Source organism: Hyperolius riggenbachi, chromosome 1 (assembly GCF_040937935.1).
Source record: "Hyperolius riggenbachi isolate aHypRig1 chromosome 1, aHypRig1.pri, whole genome shotgun sequence".
In the NCBI taxonomy this organism is placed as follows: Eukaryota; Metazoa; Chordata; class Amphibia; order Anura; family Hyperoliidae; genus Hyperolius; species Hyperolius riggenbachi.
This window is the reverse complement of record NC_090646.1, coordinates 682870389-682891541: the sequence shown is the minus strand read 5'-3', so window position 1 is coordinate 682891541 and position 21153 is coordinate 682870389. Positions and strand designations below refer to the sequence as shown.

General features: G+C 44.9%; 2 protein-coding genes across 2 annotated transcripts; one reads left to right on the top strand and one right to left on the bottom strand.

Moving 5' to 3' along the window:
* Window positions 1-12469: 12469 nt before the first annotated feature.
* Window positions 12470-14840, bottom strand: LOC137561389 (E3 ubiquitin-protein ligase TRIM11-like). Its single transcript, XM_068272687.1, has one exon. It carries the CDS (start codon window positions 14631-14633, stop codon window positions 12522-12524), a length of 2112 nt encoding a protein of 703 aa, XP_068128788.1. The 5' UTR covers window positions 14634-14840; the 3' UTR covers window positions 12470-12521.
* Window positions 14841-16611: 1771 nt separating this feature from the next.
* Window positions 16612-17082, top strand: LOC137544605 (putative uncharacterized protein FLJ45035). The gene has a single exon (XM_068265703.1). The coding sequence runs from the start codon at window positions 16612-16614 to the stop codon at window positions 17080-17082; it is 471 nt and encodes a 156-aa protein (XP_068121804.1).
* The last annotated feature ends 4071 nt before the right edge of the window (window positions 17083-21153 follow it).

Sequence of the window (21153 nt, the reverse complement as noted above, 5' to 3'; positions counted from 1 at the left end):
ATGTAAGTGCAGTTTAATCATATGTGTTTTATTAAAGGAAGTTTAATGCACTATAGGAGCTCTTCTCTTTTTCATCTCGTTTCTATAGCCATCTAAAGCCATCCAGGGGAGAAGCAGCACCTAAGTGCCAACAGAGGGACATTTCCTATTTAATTTTCTAAAGCCAAAAAGTGATCTTCTAGTAGCGCAGGATTTAAATACTCTTTTTTCTAGAATTATGGTACAACTAGCTGATGACCCGGCGTTGCCTGTGTATGTATTTGGCTGGTGTTGGCTCCACCCACTTTTTCTAACCCTAACACACAAACACTCAGTGACCAGGTTTGTGAGCATTGGTGTCTTTAGCATTAATAATTTGTATTTCCCCATTGAAATAAAACAAATCAGATTGGCCGTTTGTGGCTGCGCCCCTCCCCAGCATTTGAACCCCAGTCAACCAGTGACCAACTGTACCAAGTTTGAGGCATCTGCTATTAACAGTGTAAAAATGGCAGCAACTGAAAGGATACCACAACCGAATGGTTGTGGTAAAATTGATTGCCGCACTGTGTAGGGGGTGATGAGCGCATACCTGCATTTCCTCCCGCCCCCCTCCGTCTGCCGCCGTTCATACTCTATACACTCCGGTGTGCGGCGACTTGCTTGACCTCTGCCCCGGACATACTGCGCCCTGTGTGCGCTGTATGTCCTTCCCCCTTCGCTTCTGGCTGGCGCAATAGGCTCAGAAGCACGCTGTCCCCTTTTTGCTGCGTGTGCGCTCCATTACACCGAGCATCACAGAGGGGGGCGGCAGACAGAGGGGGGCGGCAGACAGAGGGGGGCGGCAGACAGAGGGGGGCGGGAGGAAATGCAGGTATGCTCTCATCACCCCCTACACAGTGCAGCAATCAATTTTACCACAACCATTCAGTTGTGGTATCTTTTAAATATTCCCCTTGAAAATCAAGAGATACATTTTGATTAGTTATTATAGGCTCCACCCACTTTCCTGAATATTAATCCCAGTCACCCAGTGATCATCTGTGCAAGGTTTGAGAACCCTGCCATTAACAGTGCAAGAAGGGTTGCAGTTTATATTTTCCCAGTGAAATTAGTTGTTGACTCCGCCCACTTTTTGTGACCTTGACATACAGTCACTTAATTACCAAGTTTGTGAGCTTTTGGGGTCTTTGGCATCAATAAGTTGCATTTTCCCAGTGAAATGAAACAAATCTGATTGGCTGTTTGTGGCACCGCCCCCCTTTCTGAATTTGATCCCCAGTCACCCAATGACCAACTGCACCAGGTTTGAGGCTTGTGCCATTAACAGTGCAAGAATGGCAGCAATTTTAATATTCCCCTTGAAAATCAACAGGTTCATATTGATTGGCTTTTTTAGGCTCCACCCACTTTTCTGAATATTAATCCCAGTCACCCAGTAACCAATTGTGCAAAATTTGAGAACCCTGCCATTGACAGTGAAGAAGGGCTGCAGTTTACGTTGTCCCAGGGAAATCTGTTTTTCACTCCACCCAGGTTTTGTAACCTTGACACACAGTCACTCAATGACCAAGTTTGTGAGATTTCGGGTTCCTGGTTGTGTGAATGCAAGCAGTTTATCCAGCAAAGCAGTCTGATTGGCTGTTTGTGGCTCCACCTCTTTAGTGAATTTGAACCCCAGTCACTCGATGACCGACTGTAGCAGGTTCGAGGCCTCTGCTATTAACAGTGTAAGATTGGCAGCAGTTTCAATATTTCCCTTTGAAAATCAATAGGTGAATTTTTTATTGGCTGTTGTAGGCTCCGCTGTCTTTTCTGGATATTAATCCCAGTCATCCAGTGACCAACTGTGTCAGGTTTGACAACCCTGCCATTAACAGTGTAAGAATGGCTGCAGTTTATATTTTCCCATGTAAAAAGTTATTTTGGCTCCGCCCACTGTTTCTAACCTTCACATACAGTCACTCTTTGACCAAGTTTATGAGTTTTGGGGTCCTTGGCATCAATAAGTTGCATTTTCCCATTGAAATTAAACAAATCTGATTGGCTGTTTGTGGCCCGCCCCCTTTTCAGAATGTAAACCCCAGTCTCCCAGTGACTGACTTACCAAATGTGAGGCCTCTGCCATTAAGAGTGTAAGAATGGCAGCAATATAAATATTACCCTTGAAAATCAATAGGTTAATTTTGATTGGCTGCTGTAGGCTCCACCCACTTTCCTGAATATTAGTCCCAGTCATCCAGTGACCAACTGTGTCAAGTTTGAGAACCCTGCCAATAACAGAATGGCTGAAATCAATCTTACAAATCTGATTGGCTGTCTGTGGCTCCACCCCCTTTAGTGAATTTGGACCCCAGTCACCCAATGACTAACTGTATCAGGTTTGAGGCTTCTGCCATTAACAGTGTAAGAATAGTAGCATAATAAATATTCTCCTTGAAAATCAACAGGTGAATATTGATTGGCTGTTGTAGGCTCCACCCTTTTAGTAAATTTGAACCCCAGACACTTAATGACTGACTGTAGCAGATTTGAGGTCTCTGCCATTAGGTGAATTTTGATAGGCTGTTGTAGGCTCCACCTACATTTCTGAATATTAATTGCAGTCACCTAGTGGCCAACTGTGTCAAGTTTGGGAACCCTGCCATGTAAAAGATTGTTGTTGGCACCGCCCACGTTTTCTAACCTTGACATTCAGTCACTCAATAACCAAGTTTGATTGGCTGCTGTAGGCTCCACCTACTTTACTGAATATTATTCCCTGTCATCCACTGACCAACTGTGTCAAGTTTGAAAACCCTGCCAATAACATAATCGCTAAAGTCACCCAATAATTGGACTCAAGTCACCCAATGTCTGACTGTATCAAGTTTGAGGCCTCTGCTATTAACAGTGTAAGAATGCTAGCAATGTAAATATTCCCCTTGAAAATCAACAGGTGAATTTTGATTGGCTGTTGTAGGCTCCACCCACATTTCTGAATACCCGTGTCCAACTGTGTCAAGTTTGGGAACCCTGCCATGTAAAAAATGTAGTTGTTGGCACTGCCAACTTTTTCTAACCTTGACACACAGTCACTCAATTACCAAGTTTATGAGCATTGGTGTCCTCGGTATCAATAATTTGTACTGTATATTCCCATTGAAATTTAACAAATCTAATTGGCTGTTTGTGGCTCCGCCCCTTTCTGAATTTGAACCCCAGTCACCCAGTAACCAACTGTACCTGGTTTGAGGCCTTGCCATTAACAGTGTAAGAATGGTAGAAATGTGAATTTTCCCCTTGAAAATCAACAGGTGAATTTTGATTGGCTGTTGTAGGCTCCACCCATTCTCCTGAATATTAATCCCAGTCACCCAGTGACCAACTAGGCAGAGTTTGAGAACCCTGCCATTAACAGTGTAAGAATGGCTGCAGTTTATATTTTCCCCTTGAAAATCAACAGATGAATTTTGATTAGCTATTATAGGCTCCACCCACTTCCCTGAATATTAATCTCGGTCACCCAGTGATCATCTGGGCAAATTTTGCGAACCCTACCCTAAACAATGTAAGGTGGGTTGCAGTTTATATTTGACCAGTGAAATTTGGTTTTGGCTCCACCCGGTTTTTGTAACCTAGACACACAGTCACTCAATGACCAAGTTTGTCAGCTGTCAGGTTCCTGGCATCACAAATGTGTGAATGGAAGCAGTTTACCCACCAAGGAAATCTGATTGGCTGTTTGTGGCCCCGCACCCAATGACCGACTGTAGCAAGTTTGAAACCAGTTTGCTATAGGCAGCACTGAAGGCACACTGGCTCACCCACTAATCCTTGCGTTTCCTTCCCTTTTGTTTTCCCCTCTACCCTCTAGATTGTAAGCCCGCAAGGGCAGGGACCTCCTCCTAGTTTTTCTCATACTGCTGTTATTTTATCATATGCACATGTACCAACCACATATCAACTATGTATGTATCTGTATTTATTTTATTCAATGTCATGACTGTACAGTATCTGGTATTTCTTATGTATATTTGTTCCCCATTATTTGTTTGTACTATGTACAGCGCTACGGAAGATGCTGGCGCTATATAAATAATAAAAAAATAATAATATTATAGTGCTGCTCGGATACCATTTTTCACTACATGGAACTAATTCGGATCCGGATACCCAGATATCTGATCCGGGTCGGATATCTGGATCAAAAATTTCCAAACCGAATCGGGTCGGATATCCGACCCCACTATCCGTGGTATATGGCCGGATTCGGATATCTGGATAGAAAAAACGGAAGTGCCCTTTAAATTGCTTTATAAAGGGTTTTTAGGGTCAATGAGGCATGTATCCTCATTATTTTGCAAAGGGGAACACTAATTGATGATGTGGGGACTTAAAATACCCCCCCCAAAAAAAATGGCTGTCAATTAACATTAGGCCTAACTTACAGACAGCGGTCATGCAGCCCATATTGGGCCTGATTCACAAAGCGGTGATAACTCAGTTATCACGCCTAAAAGACTTTAGGCGTGATAACCTTTGCACCGCTGAGTTAGCAGCGCTTTGTGCTCTTTATCGCGCGCAAAGTCCCACACGTAAAGTATTGCGCATGCAATTGCGCAATTCCGCGCACAGTGCCCATAGGGTTTAATGGGCGCATTGTGCGCACTGCTCCGTGCGTGGGAATTTCGCGCGAGTTTCATTTTATCACGCCTAAACTGAGTTTAGGCGTGATAAAGGGCTTTTCACAGGCGTGCAAACACTTTGCACCGCTTTGTGAATCAGGCCCATTGTGTCCAAAGTTCAAAGTGCCAAGTGCCATGTGCAAACACGTGCGAAGGGCAAAGTGCCAAGTGCAAAGTGCCAAGTGCCACGTCCAAACACGTGCCAAGTGCAAAGTGCCAAGTGCAAAGTGCCACTTGCAAACACGTGCAAAGTGCAAAGTGCCACATGCAAAGTGCGAAGTGGGAAGTGCAAAGTTCCAAGTGCAAAGTGTGAAGTGCCACGTGCAAAGTGCCAAGTGCAAAGTGCCAAGTGCAAAGTGCCGCGTGCAAAGTGCCACGTGCAAAGTGCCACGTGCGAAGTGCAAAGTACCACGTGCAAAGTGCCAAGTGAGAAGTGCGAAGTGCAAAGTGAGAAGTGCAAAGTGCAAAGTGAGAAGTGCAAAGTGCCACATGCAAAGTGCAAAGTGCCAAGTGCAAAGTAGCTCCGCCCAGGTGTGCAGGGGGGCATGAGACCCCCAGAACATGTCATCAGAGGTAGTAAGGGATCTGTATACCAAGTTTTGTTCAAATCCGTAAAGGCGTTTTCGCGTGATTGCAGGACACGCACACACACACACGCACACACACACACACACACACACACACACACACACACACACACACACACACACACACACACACACACACACACACACACACACACACACACACACACACACACACACACACACACACACACACACACACACACACACACACACACACACACACGATTTTTATATATGTTACGGCCAAAACCAGAAATCGGCCAATTCTAGAATTGGCCGGCCGTTTCTAGAACTGGCCGATTTGACGTTGGCCAAAGTCCAAAATGCTGGGAATTTCTGACATTGGCTGGCCAGTTCTAGAAACGGCCAAAGTCAGTCGGCCAAAGTCCAAAACGCGCACAGATCCCAGAACATCCCGGGTCCTGTCCAGCACCATGAATGACACTCGGAACCTCCTCTCTGCTCTGAAAGATACACAACAGCATAATACCCTTCACAGGAAAAAAAAAATGTTCTTTGTCACAGCGAATACACAATCCTGCAACAAATCAGCAGCATGTCTACTTCTTGACGAAAGCAGACAAATTTATCATCCTGCGATTTAAAATTAGCTGCTCTGCCGCGGCAGTCGAGTGACACAGGGGAGAGATCAAATTACAGTGGTGATTAGTGATGGCTGGGTGCTCTGCATGGCTGGGGGCTTTTCTGGGCACTTTGCATGGCTGAGGGTGCTTTGCATGGCTGGGGGGGCTTGGCTGGGCGCATTGCATGGCGGGGGCTTCACTGGGCACTTTGCATTGCTGGGGGTGCTTTGCATGGTGTGGGGGGGGGGGGGGCTGTGCACTTTGCATGGCTGGGGTGCTTCACTGGGTGCTTTGCATGGCTGGGGGGGCTTCACTGGGTGCGTTGCATGGCGGGGGGGGGCTTCACTGCGCACTTTGCATTGCTGGGGGTGCTTTGCATGGCTGGGGGGAGGCTTCGCTGGGTGCGTTGCATGGCGGGGGGGGGGGGGGTTTGGGCTTCACTGCGCACTTTGCATTGCTGGGGGTGCTTTGCATGGCTGGGGGGAGGCTTCGCTGGGTGCGTTGCATGGCGGGGGGGGGGGGGCTTCACTGCGCACTTTGCATTGCTGGGGGTGCTTTGCATGGCTGGGGGGAGGCTTCGCTGGGTGCGTTGCATGGCGGGGGGGCTTCACTGCGCACTTTGCATTGCTGGGGGTGCTTTGCATGGCTGGAGGGGGGGCGCTTTTCTATGTGCTTTGATTGGCTGGGGGGGGACTTTAGTGTGCGCCGGGAGAGTTGCCTGCGCTACTCACAGACCTCAGATCAGGGCAACCGAAGAGGCGGGGAGAAGCGGAGAGAGGCAGAGCAGCGCGCACGGTGCCCGACCGGACCTGTACACTCCACATGCGGAAGTGCCAAATGACTGGCGCTTCCGCACTGAAGTGTTCACGTCCTGCGGGTGACTTGTGTGCTTTGCCTCTCTCTGCCTCTCCGGTCCGGTCGCCCTGATCTGAGGTGTGATTAGTGCAGGCAGCGGGGGAGAGCCGAGGGAGCAGGACTTCGGGACTTGGCCGGCCACATACAGTCACCACGCGTTCTGGCCGGCCAAAGTCCGAAATGAGGGTACATTTCTTACATTGGCCGCATCAGCCGGCCACTTCTCGTTTTGACCGGCCAGAACCCGAAGTGGCCAGACTTCGGGTTCTGGCCGTAACATATATATAGATTAGAGTGTGAGCTCCTCTGAGGACAGTCAGTGACATGACTATGTACTCTGTGCTGCAGAAGATGTCACTGCTCTATTAATACATAATAATAATATGGTAGGACATTAGACTATGACTATGGTAGGATTAGAGTGTGAGCTTCTCTGAGGACAGTCAGTGACATGACTATGTACTCTGTAATGTGCTGCAGGAGATGTCACTGCTATATAAATACATAATAATAATAATAATAATAATATGGTAGGACATTAGACTATGACTATGGTAGGATTAGAGTGTGAGCTCCTCTGAGGACAGTCAGTGACATGACTATGTAACTCTGTACAGTGCTGCAGAAGATGTCATTGCTATATAAATACATAATAATAATATAATAGGACATTAGACTATGACTATGGTAGAATTAGATTGTGAGCTCCTCTGAGGACAGTCAGTGACATGACTATGTACTCTGTAATGTGCTGCAAGAGATGCCAGTGCTATATAAATACATAATAATAATATGGTAGGACATTAGACTATGACTATGGTAGGATTAGAGTGTGAGCTCCTCTGAGGACAGTCAGTGACATGACTATGTACTCTGTAATGTGCTGCAGGAGATGTCAGTGCTATATAAATACATAATAATAATATAATAGGACATTAGACTATGACTATGGTAGGATTAGATTGTGAGCTCCTCTGAGGACAGTCAGTGACATGACTATGTACTCTTTGCTGCAGAAGATGTCACTGCTCTATTAATACATAATAATAATATGGTAGGACATTAGACTATGACTATGGTAGGATTAGATCCTGAACTCCTCTGAGGACAGTCAGTGAAATGACTATGTACTCTGTAAAGTGCTGCAGAAGATGTCAGTGCTATATAAATACACAATAATAATATGGGAGGACATTAGACTATGACTATGGTAGGATTAGAGTGTGAGCTCCTCTGAGGACAGTCAGTGACATGACTATGTACTCTGTAATGTGCTGCAGGAGATGTCAGTGCAATATAAATACATAATAAAAATATGGTAGGACATTAGACTATGACTATGGTAGGATTAGATTGTGAGATACTCTGAGGATAGTCAGTGACATGACTATGTAACTCTGTACAGTGCTGCAGAAGATGTCATTGCTATATAAATACATAATAATAATAATATAGTAGGACATTAGACTATGACTATGGTAGAATTAGATTGTGAGCTCCTCTGAGGACAGTCAGTGACATGACTATGTACTCTGTAATGTGCTGCAAGAGATGCCAGTGCTATATAAATACATAATAATAATATGGTAGGACATTAGACTATGACTATGGTAGGATTAGAGTGTGAGCTCCTCTGAGGAAAGTCAGTGACATGACTATGTACTCTGTAATGTGCTGCAGGAGATGCCAGTGCTATATAAATACATAATAATAATATGGTAGGACATTAGACTATGACTATGGTAGGATTAGATTGTGAGCTCCTCTGAGGACAGTCAGTGACATGACTATGTACTCTGTAACGTGCTGCAGAAGATGTCAGTGCTATATAAATACATAATAATAATAATAATATGGTAGGACATTACACTATGACTATGGTAGGATTAGAGTGTGAGCTCCTCTGAGGACAGTCAGTGACATGACTATGTACTCTTTGCTGCAGAAGATGTCACTGCTCTATTAATACATAATAATAATATGGGAGGACATTAGACTATGACTATGGTAGGATTAGATCCTGAACTCCTCTGAGGACAGTCAGTGAAATGATTATGTACTCTGTAAAGTGCTGCAGAAGATGTCAGTGCTATATAAATACACAATAATAATATGGTAGGACATTAGACTATGACTATGGTAGGATTAGAGTGTGAACTCCTCTGAGGACAGTCAGTGACATGACTATGTACTCTGTAATGTGATGCAGGAGATGTCAGTGCTATATAAATACATAATAATAATATGGTAGGACATTAGACCATGACTATGGTAGGATTAGAGTGTGAGCTCCTCTGAGGATAGTCAGTGACATGACTATGTATTTTGTACAGTGCTGCAGAAGATGTCATTGCTATATAAATACATAATAATAATATAGTAGGACATTACACTATGACTATGGTATAATTAGATTGTGAGCTCCTCTGAGGACAGTCAGTGACATGACTATGTACTCTGTAATGTGCTGCAGGAGATGTCAGTGCTATATAAATACATAATAATAATATGGTAGGACATTAGACTATGACTATGGTAGGATTAGAGTGTGAGCTCCTCTGAGGACAGTCATTGACATGACTATGTACTCTGTAATGTGCTGCAGGAGATGTCAGTGCTATATAAATACATAATAATAATATGGTAGGACATTAGACTATGACTATGGTAGGATTAGATTGTGAGCTCCTCTGAGGACAGTCAGTGACATGACTATGTACTCTGTAATGTGCTGCAGAAGATGTCAGTGCTATATAAATACATAATAATAATATGGTAGGACATTAGACTATCACTATGGTAGGATTAGAGTGTGAGCTCCTCTGAGGACAGTCAGTGACATGACTATGTACTCTGTAATGTGCTGCAGAAGATGTCAGTGCTATATAAATACATAATAATAATATGGTAGGACATTAGACTATGGCTATGGTAGGGTTAGAGTGTGAGCTCCTCTGAGGACAGTCAGTGACATGACTATGTACTCTGTAATGTGCTGCAGAAGATGTCAGTGCTATATACATACATAATAATAATATGGTAGGACATTAGACTATGACTATGGTAGGATTAGAGTGTGAGCTCCTCTGAGGACAGTCAGTGACATGACTATGTACTCTGTAATGTGCTGCAGAAGATGTCAGCGCTATATAAATACATAATAATAATATGGTAGGACATTAGACTATGACTATGGTAGGATTATAGTGTGAGCTCCTCTGAGGACAGTCAGTGACATGACTATGTACTCTGTAATGTGCTGCAGAAGATATCAGTGCTATATAAATATACAGTATAATAATTATATGGTAGGACATTAGACTATGACTATGGTAGGATTAGAGTGTGAGCTCCTCTGAGGACAGTCAGTGACATGACTATGTACTCTGTAATGTGCTGCAGAAGATGTCAGTGCTATATAAATACATAATAATAATATGGTAGGACATTAGACTATCACTATGGTAGGATTAGAGTGTGAGCTCCTCTGAGGACAGTCAGTGACATGACTATGTACTCTGTAATGTGCTGCAGAAGATGTCAGTGCTATATAAATACATAATAATAATATGGTAGGACATTAGACTATGGCTATGGTAGGGTTAGAGTGTGAGCTCCTCTGAGGACAGTCAGTGACATGACTATGTACTCTGTAATGTGCTGCAGAAGATGTCAGCGCTATATAAATACATAATAATAATATGGTAGGACATTAGACTATGGTAGGATTAGAGTGTGAGCTCCCCTGAGGACAGTCAGTGACATGACTATGTACTCTGTAATGTGCTGCAGGAGATGTCAGTGCTATATAAATACATAATAATAATATGGTAGGACATTAGACTATGGTAGGATTAGAGTGTGAGCTCCTCTGAGGACAGTCAGTGACATGACTATGTACTCTGTAATGTGCTGCAGAAGATGTCAGTGCTATATAAATACATAATAATAATATGGTAGGACATTACACTATGACTATGGTAGGATTAGAGTGTGAGCTCCTCTAAGGACAGTCAGTGACATGACTATGTACTCTGTAAAGTGCTGCAGAAGATGTCAGTGCTATATAAATACATAATAATAATATGGTAGGACATTAGGCTATGACTATGGTAGGGTTAGACTACGAGCTCCTCTGAGGACAGTCAGTGACATGACTATGTACTCTGTAATGTGCTGCTGAAGGTGTCAGTGCTATATAAATACATAATAATAATATGGTAGGACATTAGACTATGACTATGGTAGGATTAGAGTGTGAGCTCCTCTAAGGACAGTCAGTGACATGACTATGTACTCTGTAATGTGCTGCAGAAGATGTCAGTGCTATACAAATACATAATAATAATAATATGGTAGGACATTAGACTATGACTATGGTAGGATTAGAGTGTGAGCTCCTCTGAGGATAGTCAGTGACATGACTATGTACTCTGTAATGTGCTGCAGGAGATGTCACTGCTATATAAATACATAATAATAATATGGTAGGACATTAGACTATGACTATGGTAGGATTAGATTGTGAGCTCCTCTGAGGACAGTCAGTGACATGACTATGTACTCTGTAATGTGCTGCAGAAGATGTAAGTGCTATATAAATACATAATAATAATATGGTAGGACATTAGACTATGACTATGGTAGGATTAGAGTGTGAGCTCCTCTAAGGACAGTCAGTGACATGACTATGTACTCTGTAATGTGCTGCAGAAGATGTCAGTGCTATACAAATACATAATAATAATAATATGGTAGGACATTACACTATGACTATGGTAGGATTAGAGTGTGAGCTCCTCTGAGGACAGTCAGTGACAGAACTATGTACTCTGCAATGTGCTGCAGGAGATGTCAGTGCTATATAAATACATAATAATAATATGGTAGGACATTAGACTATGGTAGGATTAGAGTGTGAGCTCCTCTGAGGACAGTCAGTGACATGACTATGTACTCTGTAATGTGCTGCAGGAGATGTCACTGCTATATAAATACATAATAATAATATGGTAGGACATTAGACTATGACTATGGTAGGATTAGAGTATGAGCTCCTCTGAGGACAGTCAGTGACATGACTATGTACTCTGTAATGTGCTGCAGAAGATGTCAGTGCTATATAAATACATTATTATTATTATTATTATTATTATTATTATTATTATTATTATTATTATTATTATTATTATTATTATTATTATTACTATTATTATTACTATTATTATTATTATTATTATTATTATTATATAACAATACAGTACATTAGTAAACAATGGGGTAGATGAATCACTTTAATGACAGGAGCGGTGGTAGTGCAGCTAGCCTGTGCTGGTGGCTTACGCTGTAGCAGCGCAGCTTGATGAATCCACCCCAATGTCATCGCTCCCAACTGTCCCTCTTTGGTAACCAAATCCCTTCCTCATGTATCCCTCATTCTGGGCTGATTTACAGATCCGTGTAAATATATGTATTTTTCTATTGAAAATGTGTTACATTGATTTTAAACTTTAATCCCATCCTTAAAATTGATTTGTTTCTCCGTTTCAGACATTAAAATGAAGGAAAACTAATGATAATAGAGAGGACCAGTGTGGTCTGAATGATAAAACTACATATTTTTGCTCCTGAATTATTTGTGTTATGCATGATGAGGGGCGTGGTTAGGGTGTGGCAGGGGCATGTCTTAAAGTGTCCATCTTTTTTAGTTCAAAATGTTGGGAGGCAAGCCAATATTATTTAGGTATTCAAAACATGGCAGAGATAAGATGAAGAGAAGGATTTTTTATTAGGTGTAACAAACAACTGTCCATTATGGGCTGCAGTTTTTTGGTAGATTGCTACATTTCTCACATTACTTGAATTTTCCAGGCATGTTTTACCCCCCAGCCATACAGCCCTATACCTACTACCACATGGAGGGGTTCAGTGAAGGTGCCAGTGAAGGTGTGGAGGTGTCTGATTGGATGACTCAGGGCATAAAAGGAGATCTGCCCAGCATCATAATCCAGGTATATCCTGACTCTATCAGTGGGGCAGGTACCTGGTAACTGGATCCTCCTTGTGTCATGTATCACTGAGTAGTGATTATTAAGTCTGTATAGTCCCCAGGACTTGTTATCATATCCGATCAGTGAGTGGTCACCTCTCCTGTTTATGGAGGGGCTACAAATACCGACTGCACCGTATGGTGACCCCCTGATATCCATATCCCAGTAATGTCGCCCAGAGGAGAAACTCTGGCTGCTCATCACCTGAGGATAATCCTGAAACCTCTCTGCTGTTTCTGTGAAGTAGTTTCTCATGTAGGAATATGACGCACTTTTCCTGTCCTCTGATATACACAGAAGAGGATTTGCTGTGTTTACATCCAGTAATATGTCTTCAGGCTGTACAGAGATCCCCCCAGTTACCCCAGACATGATATTAGCCAGTCCTGTGTGTAATGTGTGTGAGATGCCGGCAACATCCAGATCCCCTCCATCATGGAGCTGCTTATCATGTCTGTCCTCCGTGTCACACAAGTCACCTGTGTCTGATTCCTGTAAGACAGTCAGTGGATCAGTCATGTGACACAGCTTCTCAATGTGACGCATCTTCCTGGACAGCTCCTCCTTCTTTATCTCCAGCTGACGAATCCCAAACTCACATGACAATGACGCTTGTTGTGCCCGCCTCATGATGTCACTCAGGACTCTCCTCTCGAGGTGTTCCAGCTGTCTCCTGAGGTCTCTGAACCGGGAGATTACTCTCTCTGTTTCACCAGCTGCTTTTTCTTGTACTTTTCTCCTTTGTTCCTTCAGACTTTCAACGTTTCTTTCAGTCATCTCTGCCTCTGATAACAGTTTCTGCAAAGTGTTTCTTAGTTTCTTCTTTGTGTTGACCAAGGCATCACTCAGAGTCTGCTTCTCGTGACCTCTGTGTTCTTCTACCAGACAGTACACACAGATACAGGCAGAGTCCTCAGTGCAGTAATACTCCAGGATCTTCTTATGGACGGAACATTTCTTGGCCTCCAGAGAAGTGGTGGGTTCACATAACACATGTTCTGGTGCCTTACTGTGGACCTCCAGGTGTTTATCACACAGAGAAGAGTCACAGAGCAGACAGGATTTGACAGCGAGTAAGGGGAAGTCAATGCAGTATGTGCAGAAGACCTCAACCTCCTCCTGATCTGGCTGAGTAGACAGGAAATTCTCCACTCTGTTTTGTAAAGTCAAGTTTGTCTGGAGAGGAGGACGTTCCTGAAACATTTCCCTGCAGTCTGGACAGGAATATCCTCCCATCCCTTCCTGTATGTTCAGCACATGATCCATACAGCCCCGGCAGAAGTTGTGTCCACAACTCAGGGTTACAGGATCTGTATAAACGTTCAGGCAGACGGGACACTCCAGCTCCTCACTCAGATCAGCAGACAGCAGCACTGGCAGCTCCTCGCTCAGATCAGCAGACGCTGTAGCTGGCAGCTCCTCGCTCAGATCATCAGACGCTGTAGCTAGCAGCTCCTCACTCAGATCAGCAGACGCTGTAGCTGGCAGCTCCTCGCTCAGATCATCAGACGCTGTAGCTAGCAGCTCCTCACTCAGATCAGCAGACGCTGTAGCTGGCAGCTCCTCGCTCAGATCAGCAGATGGCATCACTGGCAGCTCCTCGCTCAGATCAGCAGACGCTTTAGCTGGCAGCTCCTCGCTCAGATCAGCAGATGCCATCACTGGCAGCTCCTCGCTCAGATCAGCAGACGCTGTAGCTGGCAGCTCCTCGCTCAGATCAGCAGACACTGTAGCTGGCAGCTCCTCGCTCAGATCAGCAGACGCTGTAGCTGGCAGCTCCTCGCTCAGATCAGCAAACGCTGTAGCTGGCAGCTCCTCGCTCAGATCAGCAAACGCCATTCCTGGCAGCTCCTCGCTCAGATCAGCAGACGCTGTAGCTGGCAGCTCCTCGCTCAGATCAGCAGACGCCATCACTGGCAGCTCCTCGCTCAGATCAGCAGACGCTGTAGCTGGCAGCTCCTCACTCAGATCAGCAGACGCTGTAACTGGCAGCTCCTCACTCAGATCAGCAGACGCTGTAACTGGCAGCTCCTCGCTCAGATCAGCAGACGCTGTAGCTGGCAGCTCCTCGCTCAGATCAGCAGACGCTGTAGCTGGCAGCTCCTCACTCAGATCAGCAGACGCCATCGCTAGCAGCAGGAGAGGAAACGAAAGTGAAAGTCAGCCCGAGGCTGGGGAGGATTGGAATGCAGCTGGGTGTGGAGACTGACTGTAACAGGATAAGCAGGAAGGAACAGACCGCCCGAGGCTCACTTCACCTGAAATTCACACATCACCTAAACATTCAGCTTACCAAGAGAATAAACACCTGGGCCCATATGCAATTAACTTTTTCTACTGAGTTTTCTTCTAGGAAATAATTTTATCTTCTCTTTAAATTAACTTTGCAGCATTTTACAAATGAAAAAGTACCCAAAAGTTGGTGAAATACTGCTATCAAAATTATTTTGAGTGTTTTCTTGCTTGTTGGTGGATTAACTACTTAACAACCGCCCACAATGGGCGTGGTCGCGGCACGTGGTTCCGCCCCCTCTTCAGACTCCTTTTGCCGCTCGGGAGACTGTTAGACAGCATGATCGCCGTCTATTTACATGTACAGCGCTGCGATCGGCAGCAGCGCTGTATCCCTGGGGGACAAGAGAGTGATCGGCTCTCATAGGCAGAAGCCTATGACAGCCGATCGCGTGATTGGCTGGCGGGGGGTGGGTGGGAGGAACAGGAGGAAAAATAATAAGAAAATACACTTTTTTAATAAAAATAGAGAAAAATATTTGTAAAAAAAAAACACAAACAACTGGGAGGCGATCAGACCCCACCAACAGAAAGCTCTGTTGTTGGGGAGAAAGGGGGGGGGGGAATCACTTGTGTGCTGTGTTGTGCAGTCCTGCAGCTTGGCCTTAAAGCTGCAGTGGACAATTATGCAAAACACAGCCTGGTCTTTAGGGGGGTTACCACTGTGGTCCTCATGTGGTTAAAGAGACTCTGAAGTGAACAAAAATTGCTATTTTTATTTGCTAGTTCGCTTCAGAAGTCTCATTAGGTGTAAACCGCCGCATGCTCGCTGCAAAACGAGAGCTTTAGACCCCCCAAATCCCCGGGGGCAATCCGGACGGTGCTTTCTGGAAGGGGCAGAGCATTCAGCTGCAGCTCTGCCTCTCCTGCCATCAATCGCTGCGCGGATCTCTGCCTCTCCCCACCCCTCTCTGTGAAGGAAGAGTGAGAGGGGCGAGGAGAGGCGGGGAGAGGCAGCGATCCAAAGCGATTGACATCAGGAGAGGCAGAGCTGCAGCCCCTTCCAGGAAGCACCGGCCGGAATGCCCCAAGGGATTTGGGGGGTCTAAAGCGCTCGTTTTGTGGCGAGGATGTGGCGGTTTAGACCTAATAAGAGGACTGAAGCAATCTAGCCGGTAAAAACAGCAATTTTTGTTCACTTCAGTCTCTCTTTAAAGTGATCCTTAAGTCTATCAAAAAAATGAGATTTACTAACGTGGGGCTTCCCTCAGCCCCCTGCAGCCGATCGGTGCCCTCGCAGCCCCGCTCAGATGCTCCTGCACCCGCCGGCGAACAATTCCGGCCAGGAGGCTGCAATAGCAGCATAGGGGGCGATATTATGGCTGGGAACGTGGAGAATCACTCGCGTTCCCATGCCTGTCGGCCGGTGACGACCAAACCGGAAGTGTTCGCCGGCGGGTGCAGGAGCATCTGAGAGGGGCTGTGAGGGCACCGGTCGGCTGCAGGGGGCTGAGGGAAGCCCCAGGTGAGTAAATCTCATTTTTTTTATACACTTAAGGATTAAGGGGATTTTTTGGCAAGTTATGAAACTATCACCTAGAAGAAAACTCAGGAGAAACAGTTATTTGCATATGGCCATGTGGGTCCGTGTGGGGCCATGTGGAGCCATGTGGGGCCATGTGGGGCCATGTGGGGCCGTGTGGGGCCATGTGGGGCCGTTTGGGGCCATGTGGGACCATGTGGGGCCATGTGGGGCCATGTGGAGCCGTGTGGGCCATGTGGGGCCGTGTGGGGCCGTGTGGAGCCGTGTGGGGCCATGTGGGGCCATGTGGGGCCGTGTGGGGCCATGTGGGGCCATGTGGAGCCGTGTGGGGCCATGTGGGGCCGTGTGGGGCCGTGTGGAGCCGTGTGGGGCCATGTGGGGCCGTGTGAGGCCGTGTCGGGCCGTGTGGGGCCGTGTGGGGCCATGTGGGGCCGTGTGGGGCCATGTGGGACCATGTGGGGCCATGTGGGGCCATGTGGAGCCGTGTGGGCCATGTGGGGCCGTGTGGGGCCATGTGGAGCCGTGTGGGACCATCAGGCAGCATTGCAGAGCCGTGGGGTCGGGAGCCATTCGGGGTCATATTGAGAGGCGGGGACCCGGCGGAATGGCACGGAGGACGCGGATGGCGTCCTCCGTGCCATACAAAGTCATGCAGGTAGTTAACTTTTTTTACATTTTGGGGGCAGATTTTGGCCTCGGAAGTCCTTTAACATTGATATTTTTTCAAAAACTACAAGGTCTTTTTGAAAGATTTTTTTTCCCTCTTGTTCCCAAGAGGCTTTGCTATTAACCTCTAAAGTTGGTGGCCATTGACTGTGATGTAAAATGCAGAAAATCCACATTAGCAATATGTTATATGCCACTGACTTTAGAGGTTAATAGCAAAGTCCCCATAGATGCTAGAAACACCACATTTTCAGAGTATGTTAACCAGAGGAATGGGAAGAAGAGGGAAAAAAATCAAATACAACTTGTAGATTTTGAGAAAATCAATGTTAAGGTCGGTGGAAATTTACAGCAAAAATCCACATTGGAATGCGGAAATTGGTAGAGGAAAGCAGAATCAGTAGCGGTAATCGGCAATGGCAGAATGTGGATTTTCTGCGGTATCGGAAATTGGAAATTACAACCATCTCTAATTCTTTTATCTTGATTCCTGGTTCTTCTCCAGATTTCTTTTTCATTAATTTTAGTTACAAATTATTGTTGGCCCCTAAGGGCTGGTTCACACCATGAGCAATTGCGCTCAGATTGCAGATCACCAGCGATTGGCAAAGTGCTAAACCAGTGTCACCCTACAGTATAAGGGCGTTCTCACTGCATCGCTTCAATTTTAAAAAAATCAAAAATGTGCTCCCTGTACCTTTTTTAAAGTGATTTTTTCTTGAGGTGGCCACACACCGTACAATTAATAGTTCAAATTTTACACCAATTAGATAATTACGATCGGTTGTCCCGAAAGCTTTTTTTTTTTCCAAAATATCCCATTCTTATTTGATAAAAGAAGGTCGGGAGTGTTGGATTTTTCTGATCAATCTTTATCAATATTGTGTGGTAGATTGTCAATTGATGTACAGACCCAAACTATTTTTTTTCTGAGTTTTCAATCTTTTTTTTTTTTCATAATTGGGGAAAAAATTAACATATATGTGTGGTCAGATTTTTGAAATGTTACAGTCCAAAAAAAAAAAAAAATGATTGCAATTCTTGAATTGAAAACATATGTTTTAAAAAAAATGTATGTTGTGTGGCCACCTTTAAAGAAATATGCAAAAATGCACATTCTTTTAAAAATCACGCTGAAAATCGCTTTGCAAAATCACAATCGCTAAGTACTCAGCGATTGCACTTTGTTGTGTTAACTAGGCCGGACACAAGTAAAAAAAAAAAAAGTTGTCTCATGCTTACTTCGGCTTAATGTTACTTTTCTCAACTACATTTACAGTGCTGCCCATAATTATTCATACCCCTGGCAAATTTTGAGTTAAACTTACTTTTATTCAACCAGCAATTATTTTTTTGACGGTTAATGACATAAGTGTCTCCCAAGAGATAATAAGATGGTGTACAAGAGGCATTATTGTGAGATAAAAAAACAAAAAAACATTTCTCAGCTTTTATTTACATTTGAGCAAAAAGTGTTCAGTCCAAAATTATTCATACCTGTGAGAAAACGCGGGAAAGCCGCCGCCAATACTCAAGGTGAGGCGGCTGATTCCGCGTTCAACATGGCAGCTGGCACGCAGTCGGAGCGCGGAGAAACCAACCGCCGCATGCTCTGACAACAGTGCGGCGGATTCCGCGTCCAATGCGGCAAGTTGCACGCATAGGCCTGCGCCTCTCAGTAATGCGGGATGCGGAGAAAACGCCGCATGCACGGACAGCGGTGCGGCGGATTCCGCATCCAACACAGCAGAAACATCACATGGCATGACTGGTGTGGCTGGGACTGATAGTCCACATTGGTTTAGGAGGACGCGTGCGCGCGCAGAGAGGCAGGGCCTTTATGGCAGTCAGAAGGGGGTCAGCTGACCAAGCCGGTCAGCTGACAATTCCAGCAACCTTCATTGGTCCAGCACTTAGGGGAGGCGCTGGAGAGCGCCAGTGTATATATACTGGGTGCTGGTCATTCATCTGGTGTCTGGCGTTGTGATAACTACGTGGTAGCACTCAGACCTTGTCAGTATCTGTGTTCTTTAGACCAGTTTCCAAGGTGTTGATGGCCAAGGATCTCACACCTTAGTCTAGGAAATCTGTTATTATTTGTGTTATACTCTAGTTCAGTTTCCAAGGTGTTGATGGCCAAGGAACTCACACCTTAGTCTAGGAATTCAGTATCATCTGTATTATTGTCATATTCTAGGCTAGTTCCTGGAGTGTGAGAATCTTGGAGCTCACACTCAAGCTTAGGCATTGTTGATTATTTGTTATGACCTTCTGCTTTCCTGACCATTCTTCTGATCTCTGATCTTGTACCTTGTCATTCTGATATTCTGTTGCTGAACTCGGCTTGTCTCTGGAATCTGCATCTGCCTCTTGTCTCTGTGCCTGATCTGTCTGTCTGTTGCCGACCTGACCTGTCCGACATCGGGAGCTATCTTCCCAGTTTGGAGATAGTTCACAAACCTGTCAGTGACACTGCACCATTGGTGTCACTCACCTTCTGTTCTTCCCTCTCTCAGCCTTGCTCCGCCCCTTGGGGAGCTCCAGACCTGTGGAAGGAATCTGATCCATTGCTGTATCTCTTACTGTCTAGCACCTATCTCACTGGTGCGTTCCTCAAAGTATTACTGTTGCACCAACACTCTCATCTCTCAGGTGTCCAGAGGTTAGAAGATATATCTGATTATCGGTGATACTGCAGATCATCGATAATTGGGTATATTCTGTATTCTCGGTGATACTGCAGTTCACCGGTAATCAGACCCTCTCTGTGTTACACCGATCGTTACAATACCCTTCACAAACTGTCACAGTCTGTGGGAAAATCCGAAGTTCTATACCATTCCAAATAGTCCAAGCTGTTCTAAAGCATCCTCATTACGCTATTTAATTGGGAACAGCTGTTTTAATTAACTCAAAAGGTAAAAAACAGCAGCTCTCTGCGGGTAGTTTGTGGACAGTCATGGCTAAGACAAAGAAGCTAAGTGAGGACCTTTCGGCTGCACATTGTGGCTGCTCACAAGTCTGGAAAGGGCTACAAGGCCATTTCTAAATGTTTTCAAGTTCTAGTGGCTACAGTGCAAAGTATTATTAAAAAATACAAGATTTTCAGCACTGTGGAATCTCTCAGAGGACATGGTCAGAAGCTAAAAGTGACACCTGTGCTGGCCAGGAGTATAGTGAGAGAGGTGGAAAGGAATCCAAGGAACACCACCAAGGCCATCCTGGTGAATCTGGGCTCTGCTGGTGGCAATGTCTCAAGGCAGACAATGCAACAGACTCCGCACACTGCTGGGTTCCATGGATGCAAACCAAGGAGGATGCCACGTCTCCAGATAAGGCACACAAAAGCTTGCTTGGCCTTTGCAAATTCTCATCTGGACAAAGAAGTAGACTTCTGGTCTTCTGTGTTATGGTCAGATGAAACAAAAATTTAGTTGTTTGGTCACAATGATGTTTCCTTCATTTGGCATACAAAAGGAGAAACCTTCAACTCAAAGAACACCATCCCCACTGTCAAGCATGGTGGTGGGAACCTAATTCTTTGGGGGTGTTTTTCAGCCAATGGACCAGGGAACTAATCACAGTAAACGGAACCATGAAAAAGAGCAATACATGAGGATTCTCAATGACAACATCAGGCAGTCTGAAGAGAAACTTGGCCTTGGGCACCAGTGGACATTTCAGCATGACAATACACAGCAAAAGTGGGGAAGAAATGCAAAAAGTTGGTCTGCAACTAACAGTTAATTATATATTAAGTTTTTGATTGCTGTAATAGCCAATAAAGGCTTTTCTATTGATTAGTGAGAAGGGTATGAATAATTTTGGACTGGACAGCACTGCAAGGGACAAAAAGTATTATTTTTTTATTTATTTTTTTAAAGAGTCATCAGTTCAGTGACGCTCTACAGAGAACCACACAAATGATAGTGGGAACATGAATACATAAATTGTTTTTACACCGGACAACCTAATTATCCAGAAACATGA